This window comes from Eurytemora carolleeae, unplaced genomic scaffold (genome assembly GCF_000591075.1).
Source record: "Eurytemora carolleeae unplaced genomic scaffold, Eaff_2.0 scaffold163, whole genome shotgun sequence".
Classification (NCBI taxonomy): Eukaryota; Metazoa; Arthropoda; class Copepoda; order Calanoida; family Temoridae; genus Eurytemora; species Eurytemora carolleeae.
Genome location: NW_019396644.1, coordinates 381261 through 400278, shown reverse-complemented (window position 1 = coordinate 400278; position 19018 = coordinate 381261). Strand labels below are relative to the sequence as shown.

Below are 19018 nucleotides of genomic sequence, written 5' to 3'. Positions count from 1 at the left end.
TTGTAGTTTACCCCCTCCCCCTGACCTAAATCATGTAACCGCCCTTGTATAATAAGACCCGTAGCTAGAGGGGGGGGGGCACAGGAGCACGTGCCAACACTTTTACCCACGAAGCGGTGGGGGGCACTTTACTTTTCCTGTATTGAAACTTAGTATTGACTATTCGTGATTCAAAAATTTGCATTAGTACATTTATTCATAGTTTAACTCAAATTTCTACAACATATACTTCCATTTTTTTTTGTTTTATTAATGATGCACATAGCTTCTCAATAGCACTTCAGGTCAAACCAAATATTCGCCAGCGCCGTGCCCCCTACTTCAATATCTATGCTATTTTGAAATGTTTTACAAATTCCTAGCTACGGGCCTGCTTCATGTAAACAAACAGGTTGAGAAAAATAACCAGGCCCGTAAGTGGAGGGGGCAGGGAGGGGAGGGGGTTAACCGGCGCATACCCTCCTAAAACATTAAATTTAAAGTGAAATTATAAGTGCTTTGTGTAGGAAAATGGCATCTTAAAGGAAATAAAAATGCCTGATAAAAAATCATTTTTTAATTGATTGTTTATAACTTACCTCTGCACTTGATGTACGCATACGTTTGGCTATGACTTGAGAATTCAGAAAGATAAAAATATATATTTTTTTAAACTAACCATTGTAAAATACAATTTCTACAATAACTCTGTTGGTTTTATTATTCCTAACTCCTGTGATACTGATATTTGCCAATCTTTCTTTTCATTCTGCAGGGGGGGGGGTCCGCACCCGGACGCCCCCCTCTAGTTGCGCCTCTGTTGTTACATAATGTATATAATATACAGTATTTAAACTTAATTGTCAAAATGTTTTCAAAATATTAAACAATTCTGATCATAAGAGTTTAAATCAATGTTTAATTAATAACACTTCAACTACATGCATTGTTTACATAGCTTCAAAATTGAAAATATTAATATTGCAGAATTGTTAAAATATATCAAAACCAGTATTAACATCAAATCTTGAATAAAACAAAATAAACATTTAACAATAAACATGAATACATAAATTAATTGATATAAAACCGGAAAAAATGGTGAACTGGATTATTTCTAATTTGAAAATTAGCATAATTAGCAGAGTGGGTTGGGCTAGTTGGGCCCCATTGGTTGATTTTCACCCTTTACCCCTTCCCCTTGAGGTAAATCGAAATTGAAGTGTAATTGATCATAAGAAGTAAAATTAATATAAATCTGAATTTGTTTTAAAATAATTTGGTGTTGTTATATATTCAAGAATTATGGGCGAGGGATGTTCAATCCACTGAGAAGGAATTAACCTTCCCAGAATGGGTTGGGCCCCAGTGGTTGATTGTCACCCTTCCCCTTGTATTGTTGGGTTGTTCTTTTGTTGAGTTGCTTTTTTGTTGGGTTGTTCTTTTGTTTGGTTATTCTTTTGTTGAGTTGTTCTTTTGTTGAGTTGTTCTTTTGTTGGGTTGTTCTTTAGTTGAGTTGTTCTTTTGTTGGGTTGTTCTTTAGTTGAGTTGTTGTTTTGTTGGGTTGTTCTTTAGTTGAGTTGTTGTTTTGTTGGATTGTTCTTTTGTTGGGTTGTTCTTTTGATGGATTGTTCTTTAGTTGAGTTGTTCTTTTGTTGGGTTGTTCTTTTGAGCCCGTTTTATTATTAGATTCTGTAAAATTAAATGTTTTCCGTGTTTCCGGGATTCCTTTTCTCCTATTTACCTCTCCATTGGCACTGCCCACATGCAATTTTTCTACTTAAATTCTTATAATACGGTTTTTTTTAAATTTTAAATTTGTTATTACAAAATTTCGTTTACCAGGGGGGGTCTTCTAAAACAGTCCTAGGCAGGCGAGTCCGCGTGCTACGGAATGATTTTTTCTCTTTACATGCTACTTAAATATTTTACTCGTAATTTTAAATTGTTTCAACAGAAAAAAAAGTTGATTTGATGACTTAGTCTAGTGCAACCCAGGGGGAGGGGGGGGGGGTTCATTTAAGTAAAAAGAGGCGCGCAAACTGTGGTATTTTATTCGGGTGGGGGGATTTTTGTTTTGTGCAAAATTGCATATGAAATAAGGCCCATTGGAAAATTTGGTTTGAAAGAAATATCAGAATTTATAATCATGTCATGATTTGCCCTGTAAAGAAATCGATCGTCTGTGCCGCAAACTCAAATTTTCTAATCCCTATATCTTTGCAACGGCCTTTGATATTTCAAACTTAGTTTTTTTAAGCCCAGCATAATTCATAATTTTAATAATCCAAGGTCTACAAAATTGAATTCCAAAAACATATATGGGAATAGAAAATCAGAGAGATTTAAATTCGGTAATGGTGATGGACCAAACCTCTGTAGAGAAAAAAAGGAGATGTTAGTTCCACATTTATTGAAAATATATTTCGGTCTGGGTTGACCCTTGTCAGTTCTAACGATAATAACCATCAAAATAGATGAAAAAAAAATATAAAAATTGTTAAAAACTACAAGAAAATTAGCAACTCAATTCCTTTCCAATTATATAATCTTAAGGAAAACTAGAGCAGCCTTTGATAAAATCACCTTTTAACCTTTTTTTCACAAATAAAAAAGTTGAAAACGTCTAAATTATCTAAAAAGTTAAGTGATTTTCTAAAATGTTCCAATTAAGCTCTAAGCTGGTCCAGCTATAGATCTGTCCATGTATAATCTGGATTAATGGAGGTTATCATCTGTATCTTAAAAGGTTTCATGCTCGAACTTATTTAGGGGATACAAGGTTTCATATCAAACTGGTTTCAGATATAACATGTTAAAACAAGCTTTTAATCAGACAGAGTGGTCAAACAAAAAGGGATTTTTAAAAAAAGGGTGCAGGACATTTTATAATGTTTATCGAAAAGTTTTGAACATTATTTCTTCCTGAAATTTTTTTTTAATTGTTTATGAAATTTATTTGCAAATGGGAGAAAATTTAAATAAACATATGACGTATTTTTATTGGCATTGCAAGATATATATGCAGTTTAAAGCCGATTTTTCAGTTAAAAAACTCATATCACACGCTAAACTTAAGTACATTGCAACGAAAGATTTAAATCTTTAATGATTTCAATCAAATCTCCTCCCATTGAAGAGCTAATGAGAAGATAATAAATTAACAAGTAATACCAAAAAAATATGGTTAAAAAGATTTTGAAAAATTCAGAAGTTTAGGTCATCTGAAAGCAATTAAGTCAAATTTTGTTTCTAGCGGAAATTAGAAAATTGATATTTGGGACATTATTTTGGACAATTAATGTTTGGGACCAATTATACCAGAAAGAAAAATATTATACAAGACTCAAAATGTGAGAGAAGGTGTAAGTTTTGGACTCAGAATCAACACATTTTTATTAGGATTCTCTGAAAGGGCAGGAGGAGGGGGGGGGGGTCTACCATGCATGCATGGGTCTCTTGACATAAGACTACGCTGGGAATGTTTCCCAGGGGGAGATTCAAGGGGGGGGTGATGTAACAACACATATGTACATTTTCATATTTTGCACGCATGGATACAAACAAGGACACGGTAGCTTAAAAAAAAATCTTAAACCTATAAAAAATATTTTTTATAAAGTAGTTTGTTCAAAAAGGACCCCGGTCATATCGTAATAAATATGTCATTTGAATCGTAGTTTATGTGATAAATTCACCTATAGATTTGGCTTAATATACATTGAAGAAATTTAAAATTTTTGATTAAAAACACATTTTTAATTTCATAGTTATAAAATATGTCACCCATGTTCCCAGTAATATGATATTTACCCGCCATTTGTGAGATAGATAGGAATATAGTCAGCTGAGAACTAAATATTTTAGTATTTTCGTCTCCTGTAAATACGAATTCAAATATTAAATAACAATGTACTTAGGCATACACTGTACAGTGTTAGTCCCAAAAATTACTTTCTCTCTAATTTTATTCTATGTCCTGATGATTGATGCACAATTGTCATAACTTCTGGATCTCTGTGAATAAGCTTCATGTGCAAATTCGCTTTAGCTGTAAAGATAGAAAACTTTTCTTTGGGTTATATTTTTTAGAATTATGTCAATCCCATGCGTTTTAATAAAACATTGTGTTTCATGTCAAAATGAAGTAAATTGCACATCAAATCATATATGTTTTCAATTATAACTCCTTTTATTAAAGATCTAACAATATTTTGAATTTCTAAAATGTAACCGATTAAAGTTAATCTTATTCTGTTTCGTAAAAGCAACACTGGAGGATCTAGGAGGAAACAAAGTCATACCATCCCTCTTGTCTATACTATTCTTTACCATTAATGTGGAATAAATTTTACCTTCTCCCTCTGTCCACAGTTTGCAGGGGTTCAAATAGACCTGTGTCCGAGTATGGTTTATACGTAAGATGGATTTCTCACAAAAAAAAAAACTTCGACGATTTGTAGATTTTTTTACTGCTTTTATACCTTTATATCCAAATAAAAAACATATAAAACGTTTAAAAGATCTGTTAATCCTAAGTTTGAGCGCAAAGTCGACGTTCAAAATCATGAATTTGGGTGGATACGTTTTCAGAATCGGTTTTTTTTAATTATTAAATAACGACGACAAAAAATATAGTTAAAATTCTATAGTAAACTAATTAGATGCTTAGGAACATATTTCTCATAAGAAATTTGTCAATAAATCGAGGTTAGAATTAACTATTTCCTTTTCCGTCATTACATTGAATTTCTTATTTTCTATGAATTTGTTCGCAGATTTCTTCATACGTCGTCTTTTTAATAAAAATTCCAGAAAATCTGCAGAAAATCTTTGTGATAAAAGAGATTATAATATTTGAATAAGATTACTTATTTTCGATGATAAGATTAATTCTTATTTTCTCAACCTGTTCCTAAACAACTAATTCGTTTACTGTAAATTTTTGTTTACATATTTTGTCATCGTTATTTAATAATTTTTAAAAAAATTCTGAAAACGTATCCACCCAAAAGTACGACTTTAACCGCCGACTTTACGCTCAAACTGCAGGATTTACAGATCTTTAAAAAGTTTTATATGTCTCAAATGAATCCTAAACAATGTCCACATCACTGCATACTCAGTTTAACTACCTTTACATAGCCGGTCTGTCCCTTTAATCAAAGGTTCCAGGTCGTCATTAAAGTCTCAGCTTTTGTTTAATTTCATATATTTTTTCGTTCGCTGGAAACCCTATTTCCAGCGAACGAAAACTTTAGCGAAAATATTCGTTCGTATTTCGCAAACTTTTCACGAAATTTCGCATTTTTTCGCAAAAATTAATTAAGCAAAGAAAGGCGAAAGGATTAGAAATTTCACGAAAATTCTTTTATGGAAAATTGTTTTCCTTGCTCTGAAAATTTTTGCATTTTTCCCTCTGAAATTTTCGCATGTATTGTTTCGCGAAACGATCTACCCTTTTCGCTGGAAACTCTACTTTCAACACAGCATAGATTCGTCCCTCCCCTTCCCCCTTGCTCCCTAGAAGAAGATTATAATTTTACACTGCATGGGTGGATATAGAAAGTATGAATCTTTAAATCTGCAATTTAATGCATTGTTGCTAACTTGCTTTTCAACTCTTTGATTTAAGTTTCTAACTAACAAGCCAAAAGATAGATTATTGTAATTTTACAGAAGAGTTCATTCTCCACTCCCAACTGCTCTTTTAAATAAATAACCAATGTTTGACCTCATTTAGCTTTTTTTCTTTTTCGCTTTCATTTATGTTTTTGTTTTCATTCCGCTCTTCTTTTTGATCTTACCCCTGTTCCTCCTCCTCCTCCTCCTCCTCCTGCTACTCCTGCCCCTGCTCCTGATCCTGCTCCTGCCCCTCCTCCTGGTCCTGTTCCTGCCCCTGCCCCAACTTCTGTTCTTCCTTCTCATGCTCCTGCTTCTGCTCCTATTCCTCCACCTCCTACTGCTCCTCCTCCTCCTGCTCCTCCGCCTGCTCCATCTCCAATTATTCCTTCTCCTCCTCCTGCTCTTGCTCCTGCTCCTGCTCCTGCTCCTGCTCCTACTCCTCCTCCTCCGGGTCCTGTTCCTCACGCCCCTGCTCCTCCTGCTCCTCCTTCTCTTTCTCCTCCTGCCCCTCCCCCCCTGTACCCCGCTGAAAGACGCTCATTACTAATGCATGAGATGTGAATACAAATGGTTTGCCTGAAGCCCTGCCCCAGCACCCAACCTATACTCCTAAACCTAAACCTAAACCCGTGCAGACACTATTAGAACCATTTCTCTCCAACCATAGATACCGCAGAATTCAACATTATACATACATAATATACAAATAAGTGTAACCAATCAAAACAATTATTTCGAGTTGTCACGCATTAAATTGAATGAATTATACAGTGTGACCTGATAAATACAGAATTAACCAGGTGCATACTTAAAGGAACTGTATTTGTAATTTCAACTGATTTAAACCTGGTCCGATCTGATCAACGATATGAAAGATATTGTCGTTTTTCTAGCTTATAAAGTGTTGAATTCTGCAAATCATGTTTTTTGAATCTTCTGCATAAAATCCACAATTCACTTTTAGAGCAAAATCATGATCAGAAATAAAGATTATTTTTACTTTTTCGGTTAGATCAGGATTGAAAAGGTACTGTTATGAATTGTGCATGCCCCATTTTTAAAATTGAATGTGACTTGAAATTACTTCAACAGTCGATCCCTAGAAGTAAAAAAATTGGTTTATTCTATTCCTAATATAATAGTAGACATTTCTAAAATTTTAATAGATTACATAAATGTATTTACAAAGTCTTTTTATTAACTATTTATAATAACACTACATTATTAATTTTTGGACAGAAATTTTTTCTTTATCGAGAAGGTTCAAGCCTTTTAAAATTATATTTTGTCCCAAGCTTTAAGGATCTAAACAGGCTTGAACCTTCTCGATAAAGAGAAAATTTCAGAAAAACTTTAAGAATAAACGTGTTGTAAATATGGTTATTATCAAGTTAGATAAACAATTTAAAAGATCCTATCACATCGATATTTCTTCCACACATCTGAAGCAAAAAAGTGAGCAATTCCATATTTAAAATCAACTTCTAATAGTTTTAATACAGTGAGTACCAGACAACTCCGAAATATAAAAACGACTTTATAACTTTAAATTGTCCAGTGAGCATGAGACACAGCAATTGTGCAGTGTAAACAGACACATTTCACTTAATAAGTGGTTTAATAAGCGTCAAGTAAAACTATTTGCTTTGTAACAACATCAAATAAACTTAAGTATTGCTGTAAATTCAATCGCCGCGTCTAGAACAGGCTCTCTCTCTGTCTTGTATTTCAAAGTGGCATGCGCAAGTAACTTTCTTGGGCTCTGCCTTAATATTAGTTCCAATCTTGTATTGTTGACAATATATATGCTAGAGGACAATCTAAGATTAAATCAAGAACATGGTCCTTTATTGCATTGAAAACTAGGAACAAGCTAAATATATTATACAATCCATACAAGGGGGTTAACAAGAAAATAATATTTCTAATCGTTAATCACCCTAAACTAAGCTTTCGGTTTTAATGGAGAGTTTAGTAATAAGGCTTAAATAGTTTTGGAACAAGGAACTATCAAAAAGAAATAATAAAAAGTTTTCGTAATTTTAGACAATTGCTTATTATCAATGAACCTTGTTATATTCAATGTTATATGTCATGTACAAATTAAATATACAGTGAGATCCAAATGTGTCTGGAAAGGTTTAGTCCTTATAAGAAAGAGAGAGAGAGAGAGAGTAGATGAGTTTAAGATAAGACCTGGGTGTATACTATGTAGTGTATACTGAATATACGACCTATTGCTTTGGGCATTTTTAAACCAACCATTAATATCATTCCTCCTCTAGCATATACTATATACATATACAATATACATATATAATATACATATAATATACATACAATTATACAGAACAAAATAATACAATATACTAACATACAAAATAACTAGAAACTAACTATTAGAAAAGCAAAATTAGTCCATGGGTTCGTGAGTTAAGATCGGACATACGTCATACAACCAAACTGATAAACAGAGATTGCTTTTTTAGAAATATTGATGGTAAAGCATATGCGTACACTACATTTAAAGCCAATCCAGAGGCGGCTTATGGGATGGCAAGGGGGAAAATTGGGGGGCATGTCCTTCTCTGGAAATTTAAGGAGCGCAAGATAGAGCAGGTACATTATAGTCCTTTAGTTCAATTTTTATAAATAGATAATTAATTTTCCCTGTAAAAAAATCTAGGGGGGGATTTTTACCATGGGGAGGGGGGAATTCGGCACGCTTTACAATGTACTGTAGAATATTGAAATCTGATATTGTTGACGACTAGTAAACTATAAAATAGTTTCCAAAACAAATCTTGTTTTTACAGTTTCTTCAAAGAATAAATGCATATCGGAGAAACTATTAAAGAAAGACGACTGTAAGTAATGATTGTAAATAGTGTAGTGCAATTGTGCAGTGTTAAAAGTCCCGTTTCGCTTAAAAGGTTGATTTTCAAACTACATGCATGTAAAAAATTTGTGTAAAACAGAATTATAAGCACATATGAAGGCCGAATTCATAAATGTAATCTTCTCATGGGTCCCACTATACACAAAGAATTTGAGAACAAGTGAGTCCGGAGTTATAATATGAATGAATAAGAGCTGATTCAACTAATTCTTATAATTCATAAATTACAGACTCTTTCAGTCTTCACTGCAAAACTGAAATTGTTGCACACAACAAAATTTGTATGTAAATTAGGATCTTGAAGAAATTTTTTCGTACAAAAAAGTCAAAAGGCTCTAAACATTTAAAAAATTACATAATAAGCACATAAAAAATATTTCTATTTTCATACACAAGTAAAAGTATTTATCCACGCAAAATCGCGAAACTAAAAGCGAATGGAACTCGAACTCACAAAATGCTAAAAAGACTTCAGACAATTTCTTAAAGTTATTTTATAGGAGAAAGGTTTAGATCATTTTATTCTTTTTTATTCTTTTTTTTCTAACTCTATACATACCACCCCCTCTACTGAACTTCTGACCTACCGCAATATCCGACGTACAACAGCTGTTTATATGTTAAGTATTATTTGAGGGTTAGGTTAAAACAATTTCTGGGTCGAGCGCTGGGTCTAGAAAAGGCCAGGGGCCGGGAGAGCTGCGACAACTTGCGGCTGTAAAGCGATTTGTGCGAGTGTCAGAAGTGTAGTATAGACTTGAAAATAAACTGGTAGAAAAAGCCAAGATTGAGTGGAATAATAATAACTATTTTTACATTTTAGTAATTTTAGTATAGTTTCTAAAATCTTAATTTCAGTTCTTGTTTACCTTTTACATTCCTCATTCCTCTATTTGGTTCTTTTTACAATTAAAGATATCAGGTAAACCTGTAGAAAAGAAACTCTTCTTTTTACATGCAAGGGGTTCCGGTAGAACTGTAGAAACTCTTCTTTTTACATGCAAGGGGTTCCGGTAGAACTGTAGAAACTCTTCTTTTTACATGCAAGGGGTTCCGGTAGAACTGTAGAAACTCTTCTTTTTACATGCAAGGGGTTCCGGTAGAACTGTAGAAACTCTTCTTTTTACATGCAAGGGGTTCCGGTAGAACTGTAGAAACTCTTCTTTTTACATGCAGGGGGTTCCGGCAGAACTGTAGAAACTCTTCTTTTTACATGCAAGGGGTTCCGGCAGAACTGTAGAAACTTTTCTTTTTACATGCAAGGGGTTCCGGTAGAACTGTAGAAACTCTTCAAAACCGATGTCGGTTTCATTTAAGTCGTTGGGAACCCTTTAGGAAGAATTTTCTTACAAAGTTATCTTAATATACTCACAACAGGATAAAACTGTAAAGACGACCTAAATCTCTTAAAATAGAACGAATTCATGGTTGAATTGAATCTTCTGCCTTAGACGTCGTCGTTTGATGTCTTAATGGCATATTTAATGATTTGACAAAAAAAGAATCAACAGCTGCAGGGAGTCAAAATTTTAAGGAAACAAACAGTATAAATTCCGTACAGTCGTCTCTAAAGTCTTATCCTTTGTGGTTAACCCTGTATATCTATTTAAAGATTTCCAGTTCATCGCGAAATTAAACTTAAATCCTTCAATTCAAAAGTTTGAGTATATAGAGTTTAGTCGATGACGACTTTAAGCACTATCTTACCCAAACTATTGTGTTATAATCCCGATATCCACTGTGGGTATTTTAATTCGATGATCAAAGCTTATTTTTTTCATTTCAGTTATTCCTCCAGAGACCGAATTTAATGAATTGAAGCTACGTCGCTGATTTACCTACTTCATCCATGCCGGTTCAAATTTGAATCAACGATTCAAAGTTAAAAATTAAGTATAGATTTGAATCGATCGATGATTTATATTTTAATCGACAGAAGGCAGTTCAAAATTATTTAAGTCGGTCCCGGGTTCGATTACCATGCGAGTTATCGAAAAAAGATTTATTTAATCTGCAGATTAACAAAAGAAAATGTACGGATTTTTGTACGGATTGGTTCAAAAAAGTTTTGGCCACCCTGAAATTTCCATCTTTTCTCTGTATATTTTTATATTTTTCTCTGTATATTTTTATATTTTTCAATTATTAAAATGTTTTTTTTTTATATTTTCACTAAGTATTAAATTTCAATTATGTTACACATTCAGGGAACTGCAGTACATTCATTTAAGTATTTTCATATTAAGTTCAAATTAAAATGAGAATCATTTTAATTTGAACTCCAATTTATGACAAATTGAAAGTTTCAATGCAAAAATGATTAGACAATAAAAAACAAGTTTATGACAGCAAAACATTGGGTCTGGTAGGTGAAAAATTTTATAACGTGGAGCCCCTCAATGCATCAAGGTTTGCAAAATTTGCAGACTTGAAATAAGTGACTAGCATGACTGCAGTGAGGGGGGGGGGGGCATGCACCCTAATATGCAAGGATTAAAATATACATTATATACAATGAAAAATTTACATACATATCACAGTTTAGAACAGATTTATTTTCGCGCCGAGAAACTAATAGTTTTCGTGCAAACTGTTCGCATTTAAATTGGCACAGTAATTCACATTGAGCACGGCACAGGGTGTGCAAATTTACATAATTTAATAGATTTGTATCAAAAAGAGATCCAAACAAATATGGCACTGAAATTAAAAATCATTATAAATCAATTAAAGAATCAAGATCGAAGATGTCGCACAAATGTTCCAACATAAAAATCATAAAACAAAATTGAAATAAAAAGTAAATCGTTTTGAGTACACTGAAAGTAGATCAGATATGGAAGACATTTCACAGGTGCAAATTCACTGGGTTCTGATCGAAAAAAGGCGTTGTACTGTACTGTACTGCACTGTACTGTACTGTACTGTACAGTACTGTACTGTACTGTACTGTACTGTACTGTACTGTACTGTACTGTACTGTACTGTACTGTACTGTACTGTACTGTACTGTACTGTACTGTACTGTACTGTACTGTACTGTACTGTACTGTCCTGTACTGTACTGTACTGTACTGTACTGTACTGTACTGTACTGTACTGTACTCTTTTACAGGACTAGTACTTGTACTTCATTAGAATCCTGTACATCTACCCTAGTGTACTAGAAACCTGTACAGCTAGTGTGCAGCGTACAGCAAAAAAAATAACTGAAGGACCTGAACAACTGGTTTCAAGTACTTCTTGGAGGAGGGCAAGCACCAAGCAAAGGACGCTGGTTCTCTATTCGTAAGACAAGCATCAAAATGATTGTCCTCTATCTGAAGGAAGAACAAAGAATAGGACAACAGGACGCATGTCTTTTAAGGGATAGCAGAACACCAGGACGTACTTGGGAAGAGTTTACAGTGAATACTAAGAAATCTGGTTGGATCCATCATTTCCTGAAAACCTTGAACCTCGACGATATTCCGCTCCTCCTTCCCATCCTCATCCCCGTAGCTGGAGTAGGAGAAACTTATCTGCTTCTCCAGCTCCCTCACAAGGCGGAGAGGTTCAAGGTGAGAATGAAACTCGTCCAATTTCGTCAACGGGACCTCGGCTAGCATCTCCACGATGTATCCCATCGTAACATCGTCCGGGAGGCGCATTTTCTCCGCCGTATTGATGAACTGCTCTGCCCCAGCCAAATTAACCATCCGCTCCGCCAGAGGTCGGCTCAAGCAAAATCCGGCTCCGCCTGTTCCAAACCAGAAGCGAATCTTTTTCTGAAAAAATTTAAAAATTAGAACTGATTTTTAACCGCAAAATGTTTAAGAAGTCGGATAAAAACCGCAATATCTAGTTGTTTGATTGAAGGGCTGAAAGATTAGTGAACTGAGAAGAAGGATGTTTACTCAAGATATCGAAGAAAGGCTCCAGCTTCAAGGTACTCCCAACGTCATTTCAAGTAACCCTCCAAGAGTAAAGGGAACCTTTGTGAATCTAAAAAGTGGAGGCTCCCAAGAAATAATGCCGAAAGTCCCCTTGACCTGGAACGATTTCAAATATTTGACAAACTTTTAATTTTGTCTTATTACTTTCTAGGAAAGGAAAAATGGAGGGAAAACATTGTTGAGGGGGGAGGTTATTCATTAAAGGGGAGGTGGGGCCCCTGAGTTTATCAAACACTTGTCAAGTGTAAAGGAAAAATGAAAGGGGGTATAGGTTGAAAGCTAATCACTTTAGCTCTTGATCGCGACCCATGAAAGTTATATCTGATGTTCCTGTCTCGAGAAATTGATATACAACTTTGTCAAATTTATACGAAAATTAATATATATACAATTTTGTATAAAAGTAGTGGGTTTAGATAGATCAAATTCAGCAAGTAAGCAAACAATCTGAAAACGATGATATCCCAGAGAAAGCTAATTGTAACTTACGTTTACTCCAATTCTAATTTTATATTTGTTATTTCTATTTTTTATAGATTTAATTCAGAATATTATTTATAAGTCCGTATTACTTGACCAGAAATTCCACCAATGGCAGTGCAGTAAAGTGGTCATGTGATACAGGCGGAGACACGTGACCAGTATACTGCTCTGCCATTGGTGATAGTTCTGGTCACGTGATTTAAGTTTCAGATTTTCAAAATTTTACATATATGAATTTTCGTATAATTTTAACACAGTTTTATATCAATTTCTCGAGACAGCTGAACATAAGATAAAACTTTCATGGACTGCGATCAAGAGCTACAGTTATTAGCTTTCAGCCTATACCCCCTTACATTTTTCCTTTACAGTCCCTTTAAAATGTTTATTTCTACAGATGTGCGTGATCGATGATCGAAGAACTTGTGGAAAAATGTTAAAAAGAAAACTAAAAATTTGTCCTCGAACATTTCGATTGAAATGTTGAAAGGTTTTGACAGTGGTTATCGAGATGTAACATTGTAGATTAAAGCTATTTTACTAAATGTGTTGACCTGTTTTAACCCATTATTAGTAAAAGTCTTTGGATTTAACAAATGGCATGTTGATCCGGATTCGTTGGATCCGCAACATTCTGGCTCTTTGGATCCGGATCCGCAAACATATACATATACATCTTTTTTTTGTTAAACAAAATGAAATGGATCTTAAGCACTGGTACTAGGGATATTGGATATCCCTGTATCTGTATCATACCTGGTCCACGGGGTTCTCCTTGTCCAGTATCTCCAGGGGGCGCTGGATACTTGGCTTCCCTAGATACCAGGGCAGATGTGGCGGAAACTCAGCCAACTTCCGCCGCAAACCGGGAATATTCACATACTGGTCGTCATCAAAATGACAAAACCATCTAAAGAAAAAATAATATTTAAAAAACTAAAAAAATATGAGAAAACATGAATTCAATACGTGGATAAGTGAAGAAAAGAAAAAAGATTAAAAACAATTGTGAAAAAGCCGAGGGTGTTGGAAGCATCGTGATTGGACAAATTTGTAAGTGTGTGTTTTATAATATTTGAAAAGTCATTCTTTGGAGTGAAAAATATAGATTTTTGGAAACCTTTGTATTAATAGAAAATTAAATTTACTTTGATAGAAGGATCGAAGTTAATACATAGATAAGTGGTTTATATTATGACTTAGCGCCCTTAAGAAAATTTCATTTTACACATAAAGTTTAAATATTTTACACATCAAGTTAAAATATTTTACACATCAAGTTAAAATATTTTACACATCAAGTTTAAATATTTTACACATCAAGTTTAAATATTTTACACATCAAGTTTAAATATTTTACACATCAAGTTTAAATATTTTACAATTTTTTGATCAGTATTTACCGGTCAATAATTCTACCAACAGCGCGCACGGGATGTTAAGTAACTTTCATCTCAAAAAATTGTAGATAACTTTGTTTTCGTGAAATTTAAAATTTTACTTAACCATTGACCAACATTGCCCACAAAACTTTCTTTGTTCCGCTCTGGATGTTTTGTAGAAAAAAATAGGTATTGGGAACCCATGGCAAAGTAAAATTCCCTTAACTTCCCTGTAAAGTAGTTACAAAAATATAACATACTTTATGAATTTCAACTCCCCCCCCCTTTCTTTACTTCCCTTTTTTTACTTTCTTCTATAGTTTATTGTTTAATCACCCCCTGGTCTAACAAACGACAAATCTTGTATTTTTCTCTAAATATGAATGAACAATGGTTTGAGCCGAATCATGACAAAATAAGAGAATGACCAGGCAACCTTCTAAGGATGCTCACAATAGATTTCCGTTTCAAGATTACTTCACACTACGACCAATGTAGGGTTATCCTTGCCCTAGCCATGCTAAGTGATGTAAGGTGGGGGAGATAGCATTTCCGTACATTTTACTGTGACGTTAAAGGTAAATATTAACAACAGTTGGTAAACAAGTCCGGCCTTCCTATCCTGCCCAGTGCACAGGAAAGTTCTGACCTTTGTTTACAATCTTTGTTATGGTTTTGATAAATCTAGTTCCTAGAAGTCCGGATGCGTCACAATAAAATGTAAACATTTCAGACAAACTATATCTCACTCACCTTACATCTATTACACCTTGGGTTTGGTTTGATTGTCTGACATTGTTTGCTGTGTGTTTGTCGAGCACTATAAACCCATTTGGAGAGTTTGTTTCACTCCTAATGTCACTTCACAAGCAAACATTAGGTAGCTTTGACATATTTCAAGCCAAAACTGTTTTGGGGTACAGGTGAAAACAGGCAATAAGCACTTAATAAGATAAATTAAGCCTACATCGCCTAAAACTGGAAAATGGTGAAAAATAAAAAAATCATAAATTGAAACATTTAACATTTGAACCTTAAAAACAATAAAATAAGCCATAAAATTGAGCCTACAGCTAGAAATAAGCCTTAACACTAGGACTGAACTTATAAATAAGCCTAATCATTAAACTACGCCAAGAAATAAGCCACGAAAGCTAACTTAAAAATGTTTAAGCCTAGAAAACTTAGCTTAAACCTTGAAAATATGCGGGAATCAATTGTAAAATTTTAGAGATTTAAATTTTCATTACAAATTTTCCAGCTCTGGAAAACCAGAATATAATCCCAAAATGTTGAAGAAAAGTATAAAATTGAACGGGATTTGGCGCTAATCCAATTAAAAATGGGTGAGCAAGAACCTGGGTTTGAATGCATAAATAAATCATGTATCCGGTGTCAGTATAAAATCTTTTACACCCCTGGTAACTGGGTTCAAATGAGGAACAAAATAACGGCTACAAAGACCGAACTTGAGCCAAAAATTTCAATAAATTTTTATTAGTATTAATACAGTAAGTTTAAAATTGTTTCTCAAATATTAAAAAAATAATTAGGAAGTAGAAAGGAGAAGGGGGGGGGGCGCGGTCTAACGGAAGGGTTTAAGGGTCATTTAGGTCAAAATACGATTTGAATTTCAGTATTTAACCGTAGTACAAAATCAGAACACTGGACTTAAATCAGATCCACAAGTTATTATTTTAGCCTTTTTTTTTTTGACGCCATGAGAAGTTGAGAATATTAAGAAACAAAAAAATTGAAACAAGTGTCAAAAAGTGTCGCGGTGTCAAAATCTAACTAAAATAGTACTCAACTGTGCGTTTTAATTAGTTATAAAAAAAAAATTTTAACTACTTAAAAAAAGTACAGGATGGCTCCAGAGGTGAAACTGAGGGGAAGGGGAGGGGACTATGGATTTTTATGAATAACATTTAACTTTTTAAAATCATCTTCCCCAATTTTTGCATTGAAAAAGTCCGTTTCCGGGAGAGGAAGGTATTAAGACGTAGAAGGTACCTTGAGTTAGTATTGAGGAAATAGTTGAACTCCGCCTGCATCTTACAGCTGAGCGCCTGCCTACTGTGGTCAGATGAGCAGGAGGTTGGGATGAGCTGGGCTCCAACTATACTCCTGATACTGGGATCCTCAGCATCTAAACCAGGGATACATTCAGATACAGATATAACCAGGATACACTCAGATACAGATATAACCAGGATACACTCAGATACAGATATAACCAGGATACAATCAGATACAGATATAACCAGGATACACTCAGATACAGATATAACCAGGATACACTCAGATACAGATATAACCAGGATACACTCAGGTACAGATATAACCAGGATACACTCAGATACAGATATTGCCAAGATAAAGGGGAATTTTAGGTGTCTTTGATTTTCTATTTGTTCTAAATGTTGCTATAATTTAGCACTTCGAGATAAATTTGATTTTTCAAGGTAAAAAAAATTTGGATCCACGGGCTCGGATCCGCCCAAAATATGCGAATCTACGGATCCGGATCCAAGGTGCAAAATATCAACGAAAACCTGTTTTTGCTCTCATAACAAAAATCCCAATCGTGGAAAAGATGAGCGATTATTAGAAACTTATCTAGCTCGGAAAGTTTTAGCATTATGTCAGTAAATCTTTTAGAAGTGTACATTGCCTAGCTAGATCCGGATCTACTTCTTTTTAATGGTGGATCCAGAATCCGGATCTACTTCTTTTTAATGGTGGATCCAGAATCCGGATCCGGATCAAAATTAAATTTTACCTGTGAAGAAGAAAATATTGGTAGGATCTAGAGTAAACCAGGTTTTTAATATCACAGCCAGTCGTTCCTCGTGGAACTAAAATAAAATACTAAAAATATATTTTTTTAACAAGAAAATTTTAATACTATAGCTTTATCAGATGTCTTTATTTCCCTTATTATGCATAACCCCAAGTCATAAATTCAGCGAAAAAAAAAGATGTTAGAAAATGTTTTTAAAAAAACATTAACCCCTGTGTAAATTAATTTTTAAATTTCCAAAGGATTTAAAAAAAAAAACATTTTAACTTTTACTGTATTTCGGTGCAGATTTACATACAAAGGATGAGACTCGAAGAGGGGTAAATAAATCAGTATTTACCACAACCATGAATATATAATAAAAATATGATTAAAATGACTAATCTTCTCTGTATCATAAACCCCATCATTTTAAAAACCTAAGTAAAGTTAGTATATAGTTGGATTAAACTACGATAAGAATATATCTACAGTTTACACATAAAAAATCTACTAATAACAAATTTTCCTAGATAAAAGGGAGGCCAGGGGCGATAGTGGGGAGATACCTTTTTTAAAGTATTTTTATTCATTTTCAACATACCTTAGCACTAGTTTTAACAGAAATGAATACATCATATATCCCATAACTTTTCAACATACCTTAGCACTAGTTTTAACAGAAATGAATACATCATATATCCCATCACTTTTCTTCACACTTCGTAATAAAACTGATTCACTTAGAGATAGCACTTTTCGATGTTGTATACTCCGTTGTGTGCTTGGCGCGCCCTCGTGCTTTATCAACTCCACCATGCACACTAGAACCACGCATGCCATCAGGGTTCCCAGCGCGTAATGAACTGTTTTTAGCACTGTGCTCCGATTTCTAAATGTGAGGAGGAGTAGGCTCATTTCAGATGAAGAACCACCGTCCGATTTAGTCTCCATGATCCAGGGTTTCCGTAGGGTTTATGTCTAGAAGGAGACCCTGGAGGGACCAGAGAGGGAGGGGTTGGATACCACACTCATCCTTCATCCTTCATCCTCATTCTTCTCATCCCTGAAATAGATTTAAGTAAAGTATACGTTCTTATAATATAGAGGTCTTAAAGTATTTCAGAAGTACCCTAAATAAACAAAATGTAGTTTTNCCTAGTATATGATTTTTGGACCCCCTCCCTGGTATCAATTTTGTACTAGACCTAGATTTCAACTATTTTCAACAAAAAAATATTTATTTTGTATAATTGCAAAGTTAGGTTGGATTTCTAGGACGGACCCAAATTGCCAAATGTATTTGTTTTAACAATTTTCATTGATTAAACTCCGAAAAATGCCTCATTATATGAAGCAAATTTATATTTATATATTTTCAGTTTCCTTACCTATTTGTTTCTCATAATTAACGATATCCAAGTTTTGCAAATATGAATTTAAGATTAACTTAACCATTCACAAAAGAGTATCAGTGTATCTCCCTCAATTGATTCCAATAAACTGACTTATTTTCGCTTGTGTTACTGTTGTGTCGTAACTCGTAAGTTTAGGCTGTGAGCGCATATCTTAGAACAGGTTGATCGGTCGTGTCAGTGCATCTTTTGACCCCATCCGGCCAGAACACCGACCCGACCCGTCCTGCCCATAAAGTCAAGCGTTAACCCAAAATCTCCGTACCGACCCCGCAACAGGTGGACCCGGTCCGGCCAAACCACTAAAACCCCCAAAAATAAAAACTGGTTGGGTCGGTCCGGCTGAGCTAGTACAGTGCACTAGATTAAAAAAGCAGGTGAGTTAATAATGCGCCCATTAAATTTACATAAGATTAGAAACTGAGAAATTCTTGTGGATCATTTTATTCGTGTACATAATAAAAGAATGGAAACAAGAGAGTATGATGTTATAAGAGGTGGGGGGGGGGGCTCCCTAG

At 34.3% G+C, this 19018-nt stretch overlaps 2 protein-coding genes across 2 annotated transcripts in view; both read right to left on the bottom strand.

Annotated features, from left to right (window-relative positions):
• The window catches only part of LOC111706807 (NFX1-type zinc finger-containing protein 1), a 28337-nt gene extending 22360 nt beyond the window's left edge, over positions 1-5977 (bottom strand). Inside the window, exon 1 of the mRNA XM_023479749.1 lies at positions 5943-5977. Within this exon, the coding sequence (XP_023335517.1) occupies positions 5943-5977 (35 nt within the window). The remainder of the gene's footprint in view (positions 1-5942) is intronic.
• Positions 5978-11547: 5570 nt separating this feature from the next.
• Positions 11548-18617, bottom strand: LOC111706808 (fringe glycosyltransferase). The gene is made up of 6 exons (XM_023479750.1): positions 18477-18617; positions 17749-18151; positions 17086-17161; positions 16317-16452; positions 13678-13831; positions 11548-12270 (listed from the first exon to the last, which is right to left on the bottom strand). The coding sequence occupies exons 2-6, from the start codon at positions 18037-18039 to the stop codon at positions 11866-11868; spliced, it is 1062 nt and encodes a 353-aa protein (XP_023335518.1). The 5' UTR covers positions 18040-18151; positions 18477-18617; the 3' UTR covers positions 11548-11865.
• Positions 18618-19018: the final 401 nt, after the last annotated feature.